Source organism: Protopterus annectens, chromosome 10.part0 (assembly GCF_019279795.1).
Source record: "Protopterus annectens isolate FY-2018-M chromosome 10.part0, PAN1.0, whole genome shotgun sequence".
Classification (NCBI taxonomy): Eukaryota; Metazoa; Chordata; order Ceratodontiformes; family Protopteridae; genus Protopterus; species Protopterus annectens.
In genome coordinates, this window is record NC_056744.1 from 1,753,467,809 (window position 1) to 1,753,482,541 (window position 14,733).

At 45.1% G+C, this 14,733-nt stretch overlaps 1 protein-coding gene across 3 annotated transcripts in view; it reads left to right on the top strand.

Annotated features, from left to right (window-relative positions):
• Positions 1-14,733, top strand: part of LOC122813975 — a 602,906-nt gene that overhangs the window by 538,121 nt on the left and 50,052 nt on the right. For 2 of the 3 annotated variants that reach the window (XM_044086534.1, XM_044086535.1), the window contains exon 16: positions 23-115. In XM_044086534.1, coding sequence (XP_043942469.1) covers positions 23-115 — 93 coding nt within the window. The remainder of the gene's footprint in view (positions 1-22; positions 116-14,733) is intronic. The other variant, XM_044086536.1, reaches the window with a different exon arrangement.

Consider the following 14,733-nt stretch of genomic DNA (forward strand, 5'->3'; position numbering starts at 1 on the left):
ATGATCTCTTCTTTTTTTGTAGATGAATGCTATGTGGAATTTGATTCCGAAGCCTCAGTGACACCAACAGGTATGACAGTAACAGAAAGCAGGACAAACAGATATAAAGATGAAGGTATGACACCTGACACATTTCTGGTTTGTTTATAGCCACACGTGATCCTGATGGCTTAAAATGTCCATATGTAATTTGTTTCTAGGAAGCTGTTAGTAAGTGTGATTTTGCAAGTTATATTACCATGTTTGTTGCTTATTTTGTTGAATTTCACTTTTTTATATTTGTATGTATGTATGTGTGAGTGTGTGTGTGTGTGTGTGTTTATCTATGTGTGTGTGTGTGTGTGTGTGTGTGTGTGTGTGTGTGTATATATATATATATATATATATATATATATATATATATATATATATATGTATACATACACGTGTGTGTGTGTGTGTGTATGTATGTGTGTCTGCCTGTCTGTCTGTACTAATAAATGCCAGCTGCAGAATGTTACGTCAAAAATGCTCCCATCCCATAAATGAATTCCATTTATTGAAACGTAGATCTTAGGCAGGCATTAAGAACCACTTAATCTGATTTGCATGTTTCACCGAACTACTACTATACTATACTACTGTATAAACTACAGATGTTGCTTATCTAATGACTTATTTTCCCCAGCCCTCATAGGAATTGCCTTACATCAATCCCATGTATTCTTTTTGATACTACAATGTCTAGGTCTTCTGTCATTTTTAATTTCTCCAAGTCTTTTGGGTTTCTAATACCATGACGGGAATGGACCCCATTCCTAAGACAAAGTATGATTAAAGTTCATGAAATTAGTATTGTTTCACTCTTTGATGTTAGCCAAAGTGCTCTTCACAGCACCCACAATGTGCCCAGTAATGACTCCTGCAATTTGTTCAGTGTTTCTTGACATATCTAAATATGATTGCAAATTCTTTTTTATAAGACGAGCTGCTCCTACTACTATTGGAACTGTCTGGGTATCTTTCTTCCACATGGCTCTTGTTTCTGACTGCAGATCAAGGTATTTTATGAATTTGTGTCTCTCTGTACGCAAGACACTGTAGTCACTAGGTGTGGCGATTTCAATGATCAATGCTACTTTTGTCTTCTTTTCTTGGACCCCTATATCTGGTTTTCTAGCATCTATCTATTGAACTGTTGGTATTGGGTGATCCCATATGATATAAACTTCATTTTCTATGATTCTTTGTGGCTCACATTTCCAGTGTTTTTCAGCCACTTTGATACCATAATGTTTGCACAATCTCCAGTGTAACAGTCTCGCCACATTATTATGCCTTTCAGTGTATAGCCCCTCTGCCATTAGTGCATCGCAACCAGCAACAAGGTGTGTGACTGTTTCCAATTCGGTTTTACAAATCCTACATATGTCTGTTTCTCCCACATGTTCAATGGACTTTGTAAACCAGCATATATGTAGCCCGCTATCTTGGGCTGCCAATATTAACCTTTCATTTCTTGATGAGAATTCACCTCTCCTTAACCATTCCTGCTTTTGTTCTTGATCAACATGAGGCTCTTCCAGAAGTTTTCTATACTTGGCAACTATATTTATGCTTTTTCCACATTTCTTGCCTTCTCATCTGGTCCTTCACCTTATATTCTTTCTTTTGTTTTTTAGCAAATTCAGTTGCTGCCTGATTTTCATCCACTTCTGGTTTGATTTCCATTCCTGCTTGATGTCAGTATGCTTCTGCTAAATTAAGCAGAGATGTAATCTTAGATTTATTCTCCTCATGTCTAAAAATGTTCACTACATTTGGATTTTGTAAGGTCGGTAGATATGTGTGGAGTCCCACAATTGCAGAGCTATACATGTAATCAGTTTCAAGGAGGCCCATCCCTCCTTCGGAACGGGGAATATATAATCTTGGTATACACTGATTTTTAAAAATCATTTGTTGAGCATGAAGCATCCTTCTTGTTTTAATATCCAATCTATCCAACACTTTTCGGGGCCAGTTAGTCACTCCAAAACTATAAGTTAGGACAGGAAGAGCAAATTGATTTATGGCTTGGATCTTGTTCCTAGATGTCAATGCTGTTTTCAGGATTAATTTAAATCTTGTAAAGTACTCCTTACTGAGCTTTATTTGCATTTGTTCATGTTTTATTGCTGACCCTTTATCAATTCTCAAGTATTTATACGCTCCCACTTGCTTAAGTTATTTTATATCACGTTCTTGTCCCAAACTGATGATCTGAAGAAGTTAACTTGATCAGCAACCTGTGGGTATCGGATCCATCCTGGATCTGAGCTGGCAGCTTTCCAAGCTAGAGATCCGAGCTGCAAGCTCCTCCCCCTTACCCATAATACCCTGTTAACTCCCTCCAGTCCTCAGATCTCATTTGCCGTGGCTTCTGTAAGCACGAGTTACGAGCTCCTTGCGATTAGGTAAGATAAGGATAGGAATTTTCTCTACCTTTTTACCAGTATAAAAAGTGTGTGTGTGTGATAGTTGATCCCTTAAACTAGTTTAGTTTAGTTTAATTTAACTTTAGTGTATCCCCCTTCCCCTTATCTGTGTGTTAGGGAGTGTGATTGTGTAGACATTGCCGAAGGTTCTAAGGTCATCTTTTCCAAATGCTGTGAGTGTGGCCATAAGCTGTCTGCAGCCGATGGCCACACTCAGTGCGTTCTTTGCCTGGGGGTTGCACATTTGACATCAGGCTGCCAGATATGTGCTGCCTTTAACCCCCAGGCTCTGAGACACAGGAGAAACAAGTTAATCTTAGCGGGCCTTTAACCCACGGATTCTACTTCTTCCTCCTCTCCCTCAGTGGCGTCAGTCGCGCCTGCGGCTGTTCAGCCAATGGTTCCTGTTCCCCTGGCTGGGACTCAACCTCCCACTGTGTCCCAGGGAGAGAGGGACCCTAGAAAGAAAGAGAAGAGAGATAGAGAGAGGGAGAAAGAGAGAGACAAAGACAGGGAGAGGCATAGGAGCCACAAGCGGCGGGCCGACTCAGCCCCCTCGCCCTGCCAGCTAAGCAGCTCTATTCTCCCTTGAAGGTTCCCGGGTCCTCCCCCTCTCGGCTCCGTTCCCCACCTTTCTCTCCGGAGCCGAAGGAGGAGCCCCAGCCACCTTCGAGGCCGTCGAGGTGGCCTCTTCTAGGTCTACTAGAAGCCTTTCTGACGTGGACATGGACCAGATGATGGGTCACTTCCTTCAGGCCCAGATGCAGATGGGAGTGCTCTTGCCTCCCCCCCACGGGGGGGAGCTCTGCCCTCTTCTTTGCCCCCATTGCTCCTTCTCTGATCCATTATCGGGTTTTGGAGCCGTCAGATCCGAGTAGCCTCGGAGCCGGGGAGTCGGCACCAATAGTAATCGCTACTTCGACGCCGGCCTTAGCTTCAAGTTTATCGAGTCCCTTTTCGGATCCGAGCTCTTGGGGCCGTGAGACGAGCCTCAAATCCTGAGGGGTGAGTGTGTCTTCGGCTCCAATGCGGTCGGAGCACACTTCCCTTTTGGGTCCGATCACTTCGGCTCCAGTGCCGATCCACACGTCGGATCTGAGGGGGCTGCTCTCAGATCCCAGGGAAAGTGGTTCACCTTTGGCTTTTGATGTGGTGGAGAGGGTCCTCTTGAGTGGTTCGAGGTCCCCGGCTTGTGCTATGGGTCCACCCGCCATTCCCTCGCAGATGTGCCTGTCTTCCATCATCCGGCCCCAGGGACAGCCTGCGTCTTCACCCCAGCTATTTCCTGTAGAGGAGCATGACCCTGTTGGTGAGCCCTCCTCAGACAGTCCCGCCGAGGAGGCCCTCACAAACGAAAGTGTAAGAGGAGGCACTTGGACTCCCCCGAGTCCCTCACGGAAAACATTGACTTGGAGGAAGGGGAAGATTCCCCAGGTCACCCCCGAGGACGTCTCCTTTGGAGACATTATGGAGATGCTGCGCATTAGAGGGGGGTGGTCAGCCCAGAAACCTTCCTCGGATGAGTCAGTGTTTCTGGAGGCGTTTGACGCAGGCCCGTCTATCCCTTGGGTGTCCCCTCCGGCCGACCCCCTGGTAGACCTAATTACTACCAGGGCGTGGAAGGAGCCGGACACTGTAGAGCCAATCCCCAGGAGACCAGATAAGATCCTTGGTCCCCCGACAGACAAGACAGCATGGAGTAAAGATTCCCCGGTAGATGCCATGGTGGTGGCGGCTGCCACCAAGAAGGAACTGGCACAGGATAGTTCCTCGGTCCATCCTCCCGACAAGGAGTCTCGGACGATGGATCGCATCAGAAAGCGGATGTTTGCTTCAGCCACCTTTTCCATAAGGGTGCTGAATTACTTGGCACACGTGATTAGACTTCAGTGGGATCTAGTAAAAGAGTACGCTGGGTCTCCCCCAGAGTCCATGTTGGCCAAGGACAAATGAACTTTCTCGGCTCGCATGGCCACTCTAAAATCGATATCCAACACATCTATGTGGCTTCTCTCCCATGCCACGGATGGAGCAGCTAGAGCCAGTGGAGCAGGCATCGCCTTACGGCGTCATGCCTGGCTCCGACTTTGCAACTTTGCAGAACCCTTCAAGGCGTCTTTCGCGAACCCTCCCTTTGACAGTTCTATGCTGTTTGGCAAGGCCATCCGTGATATGCTGCTGCAGAGTGAGAAAGACGGGAAGACGCTGTCTGCCGTCGGAATCCACTTCTCAGCTCCTCAAAGGTCCTTTTTCAGGAACCAGAGAGGACAAAAGAAGATGTGGTTCCAGAAATCTCAGCAGTCCCGTTACGCTCCGGACCCTTTGTCCTTCAGAGGCAGGGGAGGACAAGGTGGACACCGGCCCAGAGGCAGAGGGGGGTTGAGGGAACCTTTTTCCGACCGACCCACGCAGCAACCCTGAGGGGTTGCCCAACTGCTCCTGTCTAGAGGCAGTCGCGGGGCGATTCTCGGAACACCTAGCACATTGGGAGTCCATCATGACAGATCGCTGGGTGCTCCAAATAATATCCAGAGGTTACTCTATCCCCTTCATAAATCTTCCCCTTCAGTTGAGGCGCCTCCCCGATGTTCCACCCAGTCAGAGGGAGGCGGCGGCTTTAGAAATAAAGAAGCTGCTAAGAAAAAGAGCCATCCAGCACATCCCCCCAGGCCAGTCCGGGTCGGGCAATTACTCCAGGTTTTTTCTTGTGCCAAAAAAGACGGGGGACTTAAGACCAATTGTTGACCTGTCTGCATTGAACCTGTTCATTGCCAAAGAGAAATTCCGGATGGTCACTCTTCAGTTTATTCTCCCCCTTCTGCAGAGGAATGACTGGATGTGCTCCATAGACCTCAAGGATGCGTACTACCATATTCTCATGGACAGGCGATCCAGGAGGTTTCTCCACTTTCAGTTGGGGGCCAGTCATTATTAGTTCAGGGTCCTCCCTTTTGGCCTCACCACAGCCCCCCAGGGTGTTCACCAAGGTCATGGCAGTTGTAGTGGCCCACCTGAGGCTTCAGGGAATACAGGTCTTTCCTTACCTGGACGACTGGCTCCTCGCCGCTCCCTCCAGGCATCTACTATGCTCAGCCGGGGATTGCTTCCTGCTCTTGGCCCACCAGTTGGGGATCACTATAAATTACAAAAAATCATCCCTTCAGCCTGTTCAGGTCCTGGACTTCATAGGGGCCAGAATAGACACACTTCAGTTCAATGCCTTCTTGACATCAGACACCGCAACTTAACTCTCCACGTCTTAGCACTTCTACATTCTCCGGCCCCACCAGTGGACTTAGTCCTGAGAGCCCTAGGATCCATGGCAGCAGCTATCAATCTTTCACCCCTAGCCTGCTTGAACATGAGGGTTCTTCAATGGACCTTACAGGTCCAGTGGTCCATCCTTCGACATCCTTTGGACTCCCCGATTCCCCTTAGCAGAGTTTGCAGGGACTCCCTACTTTGGTGGCTGCATTCCTGAGAGCTTCAGGAAGGGCGACCATTTTTGATGCCTCAACCCCAAGCCACGGTGACCACGGACGCTTCTCGCCTGGGGTGGGGTGGGGGGCATTGCATGGGCAGAACTGTCCAAGGCACGTGGACTCAAACAGAGACCGTTCTGCATATCAGTGTTCTGGAGATGAGGGCAGTGCTTCTAGCATTGCAAGCTCTCCATGCCCTTCTTCCTCCGGGGACTATTGCAATTCAGACAGACAACATGTCAGTGGTCTGGTACATCAACAAACAGGGGGGGGACCAGGTCTTACCCTCTTTGCCGAGAGGCCATGAGAGTTTGGGAGTAGGCAATATCCACCAACCATTTTCTGCTAGCAACTCACATTCCGGGTCGGTCCAACATTTTAGCGGACAAGCTGAGTCGAACTATCCTCTCGCCTTACGAGTGGTCTCTGAACCCCTTAGTGGCGAAACAGATCTTCCTCAAATGGGGTCAACCTTGCTGCAATCTCTTCGCATCGCCTTCGAATGCAAAGTGCAGAGAGTTTTTTGCTCTAATTCCTCCGCCGGAGGAGAGCCCTACAGATGCTCTAGTTCATGCTTGGCCATCCGGTCTTCTTTATGCTTATCCTCCTCTCCCATTAATGACAAAATTCTTATGGAAAGCTCGTCGGTTGGGGAGCAAGGTTATCCTCATAGCCCCATTCTGGCCTCGTCAAACCTGGTTCCCGTACCTACAGTCTCATCTCATAGCTCCTCTTTGGATCTTGGATCCCATTCTGGATCTGATCTCTCATCCTTCGGGATTGAAAACTCCGAATCTGGATGACCTCAAGCTCTCGGCTTGGTTGATACAGTTCTGTTAGTGGCTAGGACTCCCGGTATCTCATCCGCAGTTAGATTCATCCTGGTGGCAGCGCATAAGCCTTCTACCAGGAAGGTCAACAACAGTAAATGGAAACGTTCTTCCATCTGGGCCTGGCGTAGGAATTTGGACCCTTTTACGTCTCCCATTCCAGCAGTACTTGAATTTCTATCTCACATTTTCCATCAAAGGGCCAGTTCTTCTACTGTGAAGGTTCAAATGGTGGCCATTTCCCACTTCCACATCAGGGACAATCTTGGTCCTTTAGCTTCCACTAAGATCTGTAAGACTTTCTTAAAGGACACCTTTCTTTTAAGACCTCCTGTCAAGAATGTGGTTCCTCCATGGGACCTAACCTTAGTCCTTCAGGCTCTAACTGGTCCACCCTTTGAGCCTGCAGCTTCTGTTGACTTGAAGTTCTTGTCTTGGAAAACTGCCTTCTTAATTGCTATTACCTCAGCTAGAAGGGTATCTGAGCTTCAGGCCCCTTTGTACTAAACCCCCGTATCTTGTCTTCCATAAGGACAGGGTATCTCTCAGGACTAATCCTTCCTTCTTGCCTAAAGTGGCTTCCGAGGCTAACATCAACCAATCCATTAATCTGCCTGTTTTCTTCCCTAACTATCAGAACAAGGGGGAGTACAGACTGCATTCATCAGCTGTGCATAGACAATTGCGCTTTTATTTGCACAGAACAGCTGCCTCTCGCAAGTCGGAGCAGCTCTTTGTTTCCTTTGCTAAGCCATCCTTAGGTAAATCAGTAACGAAGGTGACTCTAGCTAGATGGATATCTCACTGCATTTTGCTTACATACAAAATTTCTGGTTGGCCGGAGCTCTTGGGGGTTCATGCTCATTCTACCCGTTCTATGGCTACCTCTGCTGCATTTTGGTCAAGAGTTCCCTTGGATGACATCTGTTCTGCGGCTACTTGGGCTTCTTCTCATGCCTTTATTTCGCATTATAAATTAGATCTGATATCCAGAGGGAGGGCAGCCTTTGGCTCTGCAGTGCTCCGGAATATTTTTCCTTGTGGACCTCCCAAGTTTTTTGGTAGCTGAGGACTCTGTCCTACAGGTTGCTGATCAAATGAAGTTAACTACTTCAGATAAAGAAGTTATGTACTCACCATAACATTCCATCTGAGTAGGTAACTTCATTTGTCAGCAACCGACCCCCCCCCCTTCCCCCTAACCTGGCTTTCATTACCTGAATGATAGAATGATTCAGTCCTGGTATGCATTAGGTTAGGATGTTCAGGTATTGTTTGTCTTGGTGTTGTCTGGTAATTGGGCAAACTCGATCTGAGGACTGGAGGGAGATAGTAGGGTATTATGGGTAAGGGGAGGAGCTTGGAGCTCGGATCTCTAGCTTGGAAAGCTGCCGGCTCGGATCCAGGATGGATCCGATACCCACAGGTTGCTGACAAATGAAGTTACCTACTCAGATGGAACGTTATGGTGAGTACATAACTTCTTTTTTTCCTGGTGCTGCAGTTTTCCTTTTTAAAGGTTGCTTTTGCAAATTTATAATGACCAAATTACATTCCAATATAATCTGAAAAAGTTTCGACAACCAGCAGCTGTGCTTTCAGCTCCTCATCTGATGACCTATGCAGTTTTAAATCACCAACAAAGAGAAGATGAGAAGTCATTAGTCTTTGTTGTTTTCTAGAAGCCAAATTGTAGCCATGGCATAAGCTGTTAAGTAAACAGCTTAATGGATTAATGGCAATGAAGAATAGCAATGGTGACAGAGAGTCATCCTGGAATATCCCCCTTTGGGTTTTTATCCCTGGGATAATAATCTGTCCTTTATCATGGCTTAATTGCAAAGTGGTCTGCCACTGTTTCATGGTTACTGTAACGTAGTCGATCAGTGTAGGGAGTATCTTATATATTTTTAAGCACTCTTTTATCCATAAATGTAGGATACTATCAAATGCTTTTTTGTAGTCAATTCATGCCATACTTAGATTCGTCCCCTTCTTACAGTTCTCCACTATAACTGTTTAATGACAAATGATCCTTTGTTCCATATGACTTTCTTTTATTGTCCTTTTGTTCTACTGCCATAATTGAGTTTTCTTCTAGATGACTATAAACTCTGTCAGTGTCAATTCCCATGTATAGTTTATATGTCGTCAGAAGACAAGTTATTGGTCTATAATTTTTAGAGTAGCTTGCAGGTTCACTCTTAAGAAAGAGCATTGTTTTTCCTGTTGTTAACCAGTGCGGTGTGTGTTCGGAGTGCGCATGTAAGTAGTTCTTATTCATGGCTAGACCCTCGTGCAAAGAAGTTAATACTTTAAGCCAAAATTTAGGTACTGCATCTGGGCCTGGTGTTTTCCATTTAGTGGCTTTTCTTAACTTTGTTTCAATCACTCTGGCTGTTACTTTGTCCCATTTCATATCCTGTACCTTTAAACTTCTTATTCTTTCTTTTATTTCTTCTATCCATTTAGCATCTTTGTTATGTTCCACAGGATCTTCATAAATACTTCTCCAAAATGTATCTACTTCCTCTTTTTTTTGGCGGTCTTTGAATTCCTTTTACCTTATTTCCCAATTCTCTATAAAACTTTTTGGGTCATCAGTAAATTGCTTATTTTGTGCTTTTCCCTTATATTTATCTTCGTATCTTCTAAGTCTTTCCACCCGTTTTGAAATTTTTAATTTGTTATCTCCAATAGTGCATAATAGATCCTGGTCTGTTCTAATACTGCACATTGCTTTTATCACACCTATCTTTCTTAATATTTTTGTTGATCTGTTCCTTCTTTTATAATCTTCTAACAATGACACTTCTTGTCTTAGCTGCTTTATAGTTTTCTCTGTTCAATACTTCCATGATGGTATTCGCTTTTGCCCCCTCTTTTCCCTTGCTGCCCTGTGTACCTGTGGTAGAACTTTATCAGTTATTAATTTAGCAGCACAGTAATATATTCTGCTTACTTCTGTTATATCGCATAGATCTCTAAGGACAGTCCTAATTACTATGTTCATTTGTTTTATCAAGCTTCTGACTTTTGGGGTTTTATTAACCTTCTGCAGTCTATTTCTCTCATTGATCTTGATATATATGTCTCTGTCTATTAAATCAAGCAACTCTTCTCTTAACTTTCTTCCATACTGAGGGCATATCCTTTGTTTTCCGTTTCCTGCTGGCATTCTATAGAAAGATCTATAGCATCTTCCTCTGGCACATTCTCTTCAGTTTCATCCTGTGTCATCTGTTGCTCTGTCATATGGGAACTCACTGGGCTATCACTCCTCTTAACATTGACTGCATCAGAGTTTCCACAGTTTCTTGTTCCTTTCCTTGCTGTCTAGCTTCACATGAACGTTTATACTGGTTTCCTGTGGAAGGCTCCAAAATATCTTCATATGGCACCTGACCAGTTGCTCTCTGTTACACTGGTTTCCCCTTAATTTGGACATCCATTGCTCTAACCTTTTGAGGTGCTTTCTGCATTCAATTTTCTATACTGAAGGCTTCTCTTTGCAGCTGTTCCATTACCTAAATTTCTATTTCTTTGACTTCTCCATTACTAAGCTCTTTTTCTACTTTTCCTCTTAGTCTTATTTTCTTGTATTGTAAAGTTTTCCGTATCTGGATTCCTTTGCCTGTATTTCTCTTCAAATATCTTTGGTGCTGCTCTTTTTGTATTGGTTAGTTTTGATTTCCCCTTTACATAAATATTACACCATATTAAATCTCTTTTCCTTTCCCCTGTCCATATTTCGCAATCACGTCTCCTGATCTTCTTGCTTTTCCTTATTCTGGGGGCTCACTCCATCATGCTGTGATGTAGTCTGTTTTAGACCTTCTACATTAAATCCTTCACTTTGCAGGCACTCCATAACTTCAACTTCTATTTCTTCAACTTCTGCTTTACTAATCATCTTTTCTGCATTAAATCTTTGTGTTATTAATCTTTTTATTGTGAAATTTTCCATATCTGGATGCCTTTGCCTATATTTTTCTTCAAATATCTTTGAGACTGCCTTCTCTATATTAGTTAACTTGGCTTTCTCCTTTGCATAAATATTGCACCATATCAAATCTCTCTTTCCTTCCCATGTCCATATTTCTTTTTTATATTTTTCAAATATCTCTAGATTTTGTTGTTTATATTTTCTCACTTCCTCAGAGGCTTCTTTTTCCAAAGAGATCAAAGTTTCTTGATCTATGTACTGTTTTTCAAAAATCTGTTGTAGTAATGAAAGCAAATTTTTATTTGAAGCTTGTGGCAGTTTTTCCTGCGGAAGTATTTATCTTTCCTTTAATTTCTCTCTTAATCGTTTTGTATATCATGTGTCTGGAAATTCTGGGCTTTTGACATAATAGTAACAATACATCATTTCTTTCTTATCCTCAATAGTCTACTTTATCGTCTTCATGGCTCTTTTTTGGCTAATCAATTTTTGTCGTTTTTGTGGACTGCTACTTCTTTCTATGACGGGGGCGATCCTCCCCCTGAGCCTGGCCTGGCCCCATTGTAGGAACGTTTCCGTGTTTTGAGGATTCTACACTGTCATTTTTTCCAGTTCTGGCACCAGTGCGCCTACCAGGATTGGGCACTTTTTTATCCTGGGTCTTGTGCACCCAGCTATCTTTTTTTTTTTTTTTGACTTACTTCTGTCCATGATATATGCTATATAAATACAGTTTATATATCAGTATCGCCTTGGTGAGATTTTGTAAAAAACAGGGTCCACCTCGCGAAGGTACTCACCAAGACTTGAGGATGAATTCATTTTCAGCACTACTACTCTCCTTTGCTTGCTGACTTTTCATCTCTCCATCAGGAGAGAGTCTACAGTAAGAGTGTTGCAATTATCCACCATACTTTCTATGAAATAGTACACCCTCAAACCTCGTATGAGTCACTCATCTTGTATTTACCACCTCAATCCTCTTTTTCCCCCAAATCTTTTTTTTTTTTTTTGAAGATGTATCCACAATAACTGTACAGGTCATATTTCTCAACTGTCCAGATTTTCGCCTCACATTTTTAGTCTGCTCCTCATAAGATTTGTGGTTTCCTGGCAAATCATTGAGGACTGAAGTCACTAAATGACAAATATTTGAGTTTCAGGCATCATGTCCTTCAGAAAATACATATAAATACAGAACTAGTTTTGCTATCAACTTTCTAAGTTTATAAGAGCAATATTAAAAATCTGTCCCTATTTTTGGACCTTTGTTCCCCCATTGTTTTTGGCTTTGTCCAGATTTCTTGCACTGAGAGGTTGAGAGGTGTGTGGTACTGATTCCCCTGAGCTATATAAGTAGATTCAAGTCCTACCATGGCAGCTACATAACGGAAGACAATAAAAAGCAAGTTCTAATAACCTGTCTTTATTTGTTTTTGGTGTATAAAGTGCATCATTTTTGTTACAGTTTTGCTTGCATTGCCTCAGACATATTACTTTAAAAAATGACATTATTATAACTAAACAGGCTACAGTACATGGGCTGGGGCTCACAAACTGCCAACACAACAAGCAATAACCTTGTTTTCTTTTAGAAATTCCTCCTTGTATGAATGCAGGTACTCTGCCTTCCTTGCTGCTTTTTATACAGCTTGTAAACCTTGAGATCATCTAAACAACTACTCCTGGTCCCCTTTCTGATGCTACTGTTGCTACTGCTTCATTTTCAGTGCTGGGCTTTGTTCCCGAGGGGTGTGTGTGTGTGTGTGTGTGTGTGTGTGTGTGTGTGTGTGTGTGTGTGTGTGTGTGTGTGTGTGTGTGTGTGTGTGTGTGTGCCCCATATATCCTGTCATGCTACGTTTGTTTTATTCCATCAGGTTTGTTGCATAACTTTCTGTAATCAGCACAATGTTAAGTTGTCAATCTCGCCTTCATTCTTGCTTGATGGGTTCGGAGCCGATCCTCGGCTCCGACTCTGCACTTGCTAAGCTCGAGAGTCACTTTTACCAGCTCGAGGCAGCCCCATATCCCATGATGCAAGGCGGTAAGTACCCAGATCTCGTTTGCCGCTTCGCTGATGAGGTCCTCCTTTTACCAGCTCCTGGTAAGTGAATTATTACTTTACTATTTTAGCCCCTTTTTACAAAAAATCCTTAAATTATTAGTTTTAACTTAGTTTTAATTCCTTTCTGACAGAAAATTTCCCTGTCTCCTCAAAACTTTTAGTCAGACTAAACCCATCCCACCCCCCTGTTAGGGTGTGTGTGTGTGTCTGTTAGTGATACCTTTTGGTATATTTAATTTAATTTCTTGGACTGGTGTGTGTGTGTGTGTGTGTTTTACACCATGTCTAAAGAAAGGGTCTCAGGCTTTAAGAAGTGTGACTCGTGCTGTCAGAAGATGTCTCTGACAGACGGTCACACTTCTTGCCTGTACTGTCTGGGGCCTCTTCACCTGCAGGACTCCTGTGCTATATGTCATTCTTTTAGCCAGAGAGTCCTGCAGGAAAGAAGAAATAAATTGATTTTGAGGGGCCTTCTTAAGCCGGAGGGCTCTCCGGCTAAGTCGGCCCCATCTAAGACTTCTAAGTCTTCCAAGGCCCAGGCTTCTGTGTCCAAGCCTGTGGCCTCGGCTCCGACTCATTCAGAGTCGAGATCGGCTCGGCTGGAGCCGATTCTGGATTTAACCTTCGGCACCGATGGCTATCGGTGCCGACTGTTCGACCACTTGTGTCGGCTCCGATCGGTTCCGACCACCATGTGGCCCAGGCATCGGTGTCGGCTCCGATCGGCTCCGACACCCTTACATTTATGGCCGTATCGGCTCCGGCTGGAGCCGATACATCGGAGCTACCTGTCGGTGCCGATAAGTTGCCGGCTCCGACAGTTTCAGTAGTTTCATCGGCTCCGATGGTTCCTTGAGGAAGAGGTCTAGGTCCCCTTCCTTGGAGCCGATACTTCGGCTCGGCCGCCTCTCTCTCGGAGCGGAGCCATCGGAGCCGATCTTCAAGGTCATCCAGGCTTTCTGACCATGATTTGGAGAGAGTGGTCAGTAGACTACTAAAGTCACAGGCACTGGCCCAAATGCTACATAGTCCGTCTCAGCAGACGACTATTAGTCCACACCCCATTGCAGTTCCTCCTTCGACTCTACCCCAGAGTTTGGAGTTGGAGTCTTCGGGAATAGTTTCTGCTACGGCTGAGGGACAGATATCCCCTTCTGCTCCTTCAGCCTCTACTCTTATCTCCTCTTCGAGACCTTCCTTAGAGGGATTCGGCGGCCGGGCTTCCCTGGTCTCCTACGAGGGGGTGAGTGGCATCGGACCCTTGTCCGACCCCGCTCTTCCCCTTGGAGCCTCGGCCTTGTTGAGCTCGGCTCCGACATCTGCCTGGGAGCCTTCCTTTTCGTGGGTCCTGGAGTTCCTAGCTCTTCGGAGCGGGTTCTCTCGGACCTCCCTGGGAGGGGAGCCTTCGAGGTGATGAAGAGTGTGCTGGCCTCTGGACTCAGCCAGCAGTCTGTTCCCTTAGCTCCTCCCTCTATAGTGCCTGTTGACATCTCTGCCACTTCTCTTGCTCCCGGACCCAGAGATCCTCCGCCTCAGGTTTCCCCACTGGGAATATCCCCCTCTTCTGAGGATTCTCCTGATTTGTCGGGTGATCCTCCGGGGAAGAGGACTTGTAAGATGAAACACGTAGACTCCCGAGTCTATCACTTCGGATACTGACTTAGATGAGTCAGAGGGATTCCAAGATTCCCTCTGAGGATGTCTCCTTCTCAGACATCCTAGAACTCCTTAGACAGAGGGAAACTGGCCCACCAACACTCCCTGTGAGGATGAGTCAGTATACCTGGAGGCGTTTGGATCTCGGCCCTCCACCTCCTGGTTGTCTCCGCCATTCGACCCCCTTATGCAGGTTATTGCTCGAAAGGCGTGGACTGCTCCTGACTCTGTAGAGCCTGTCCCTAGGAGGCCTTTTAAATTTATTACTGCCCCGTCGGACAAGCAATTCCTTACAAAA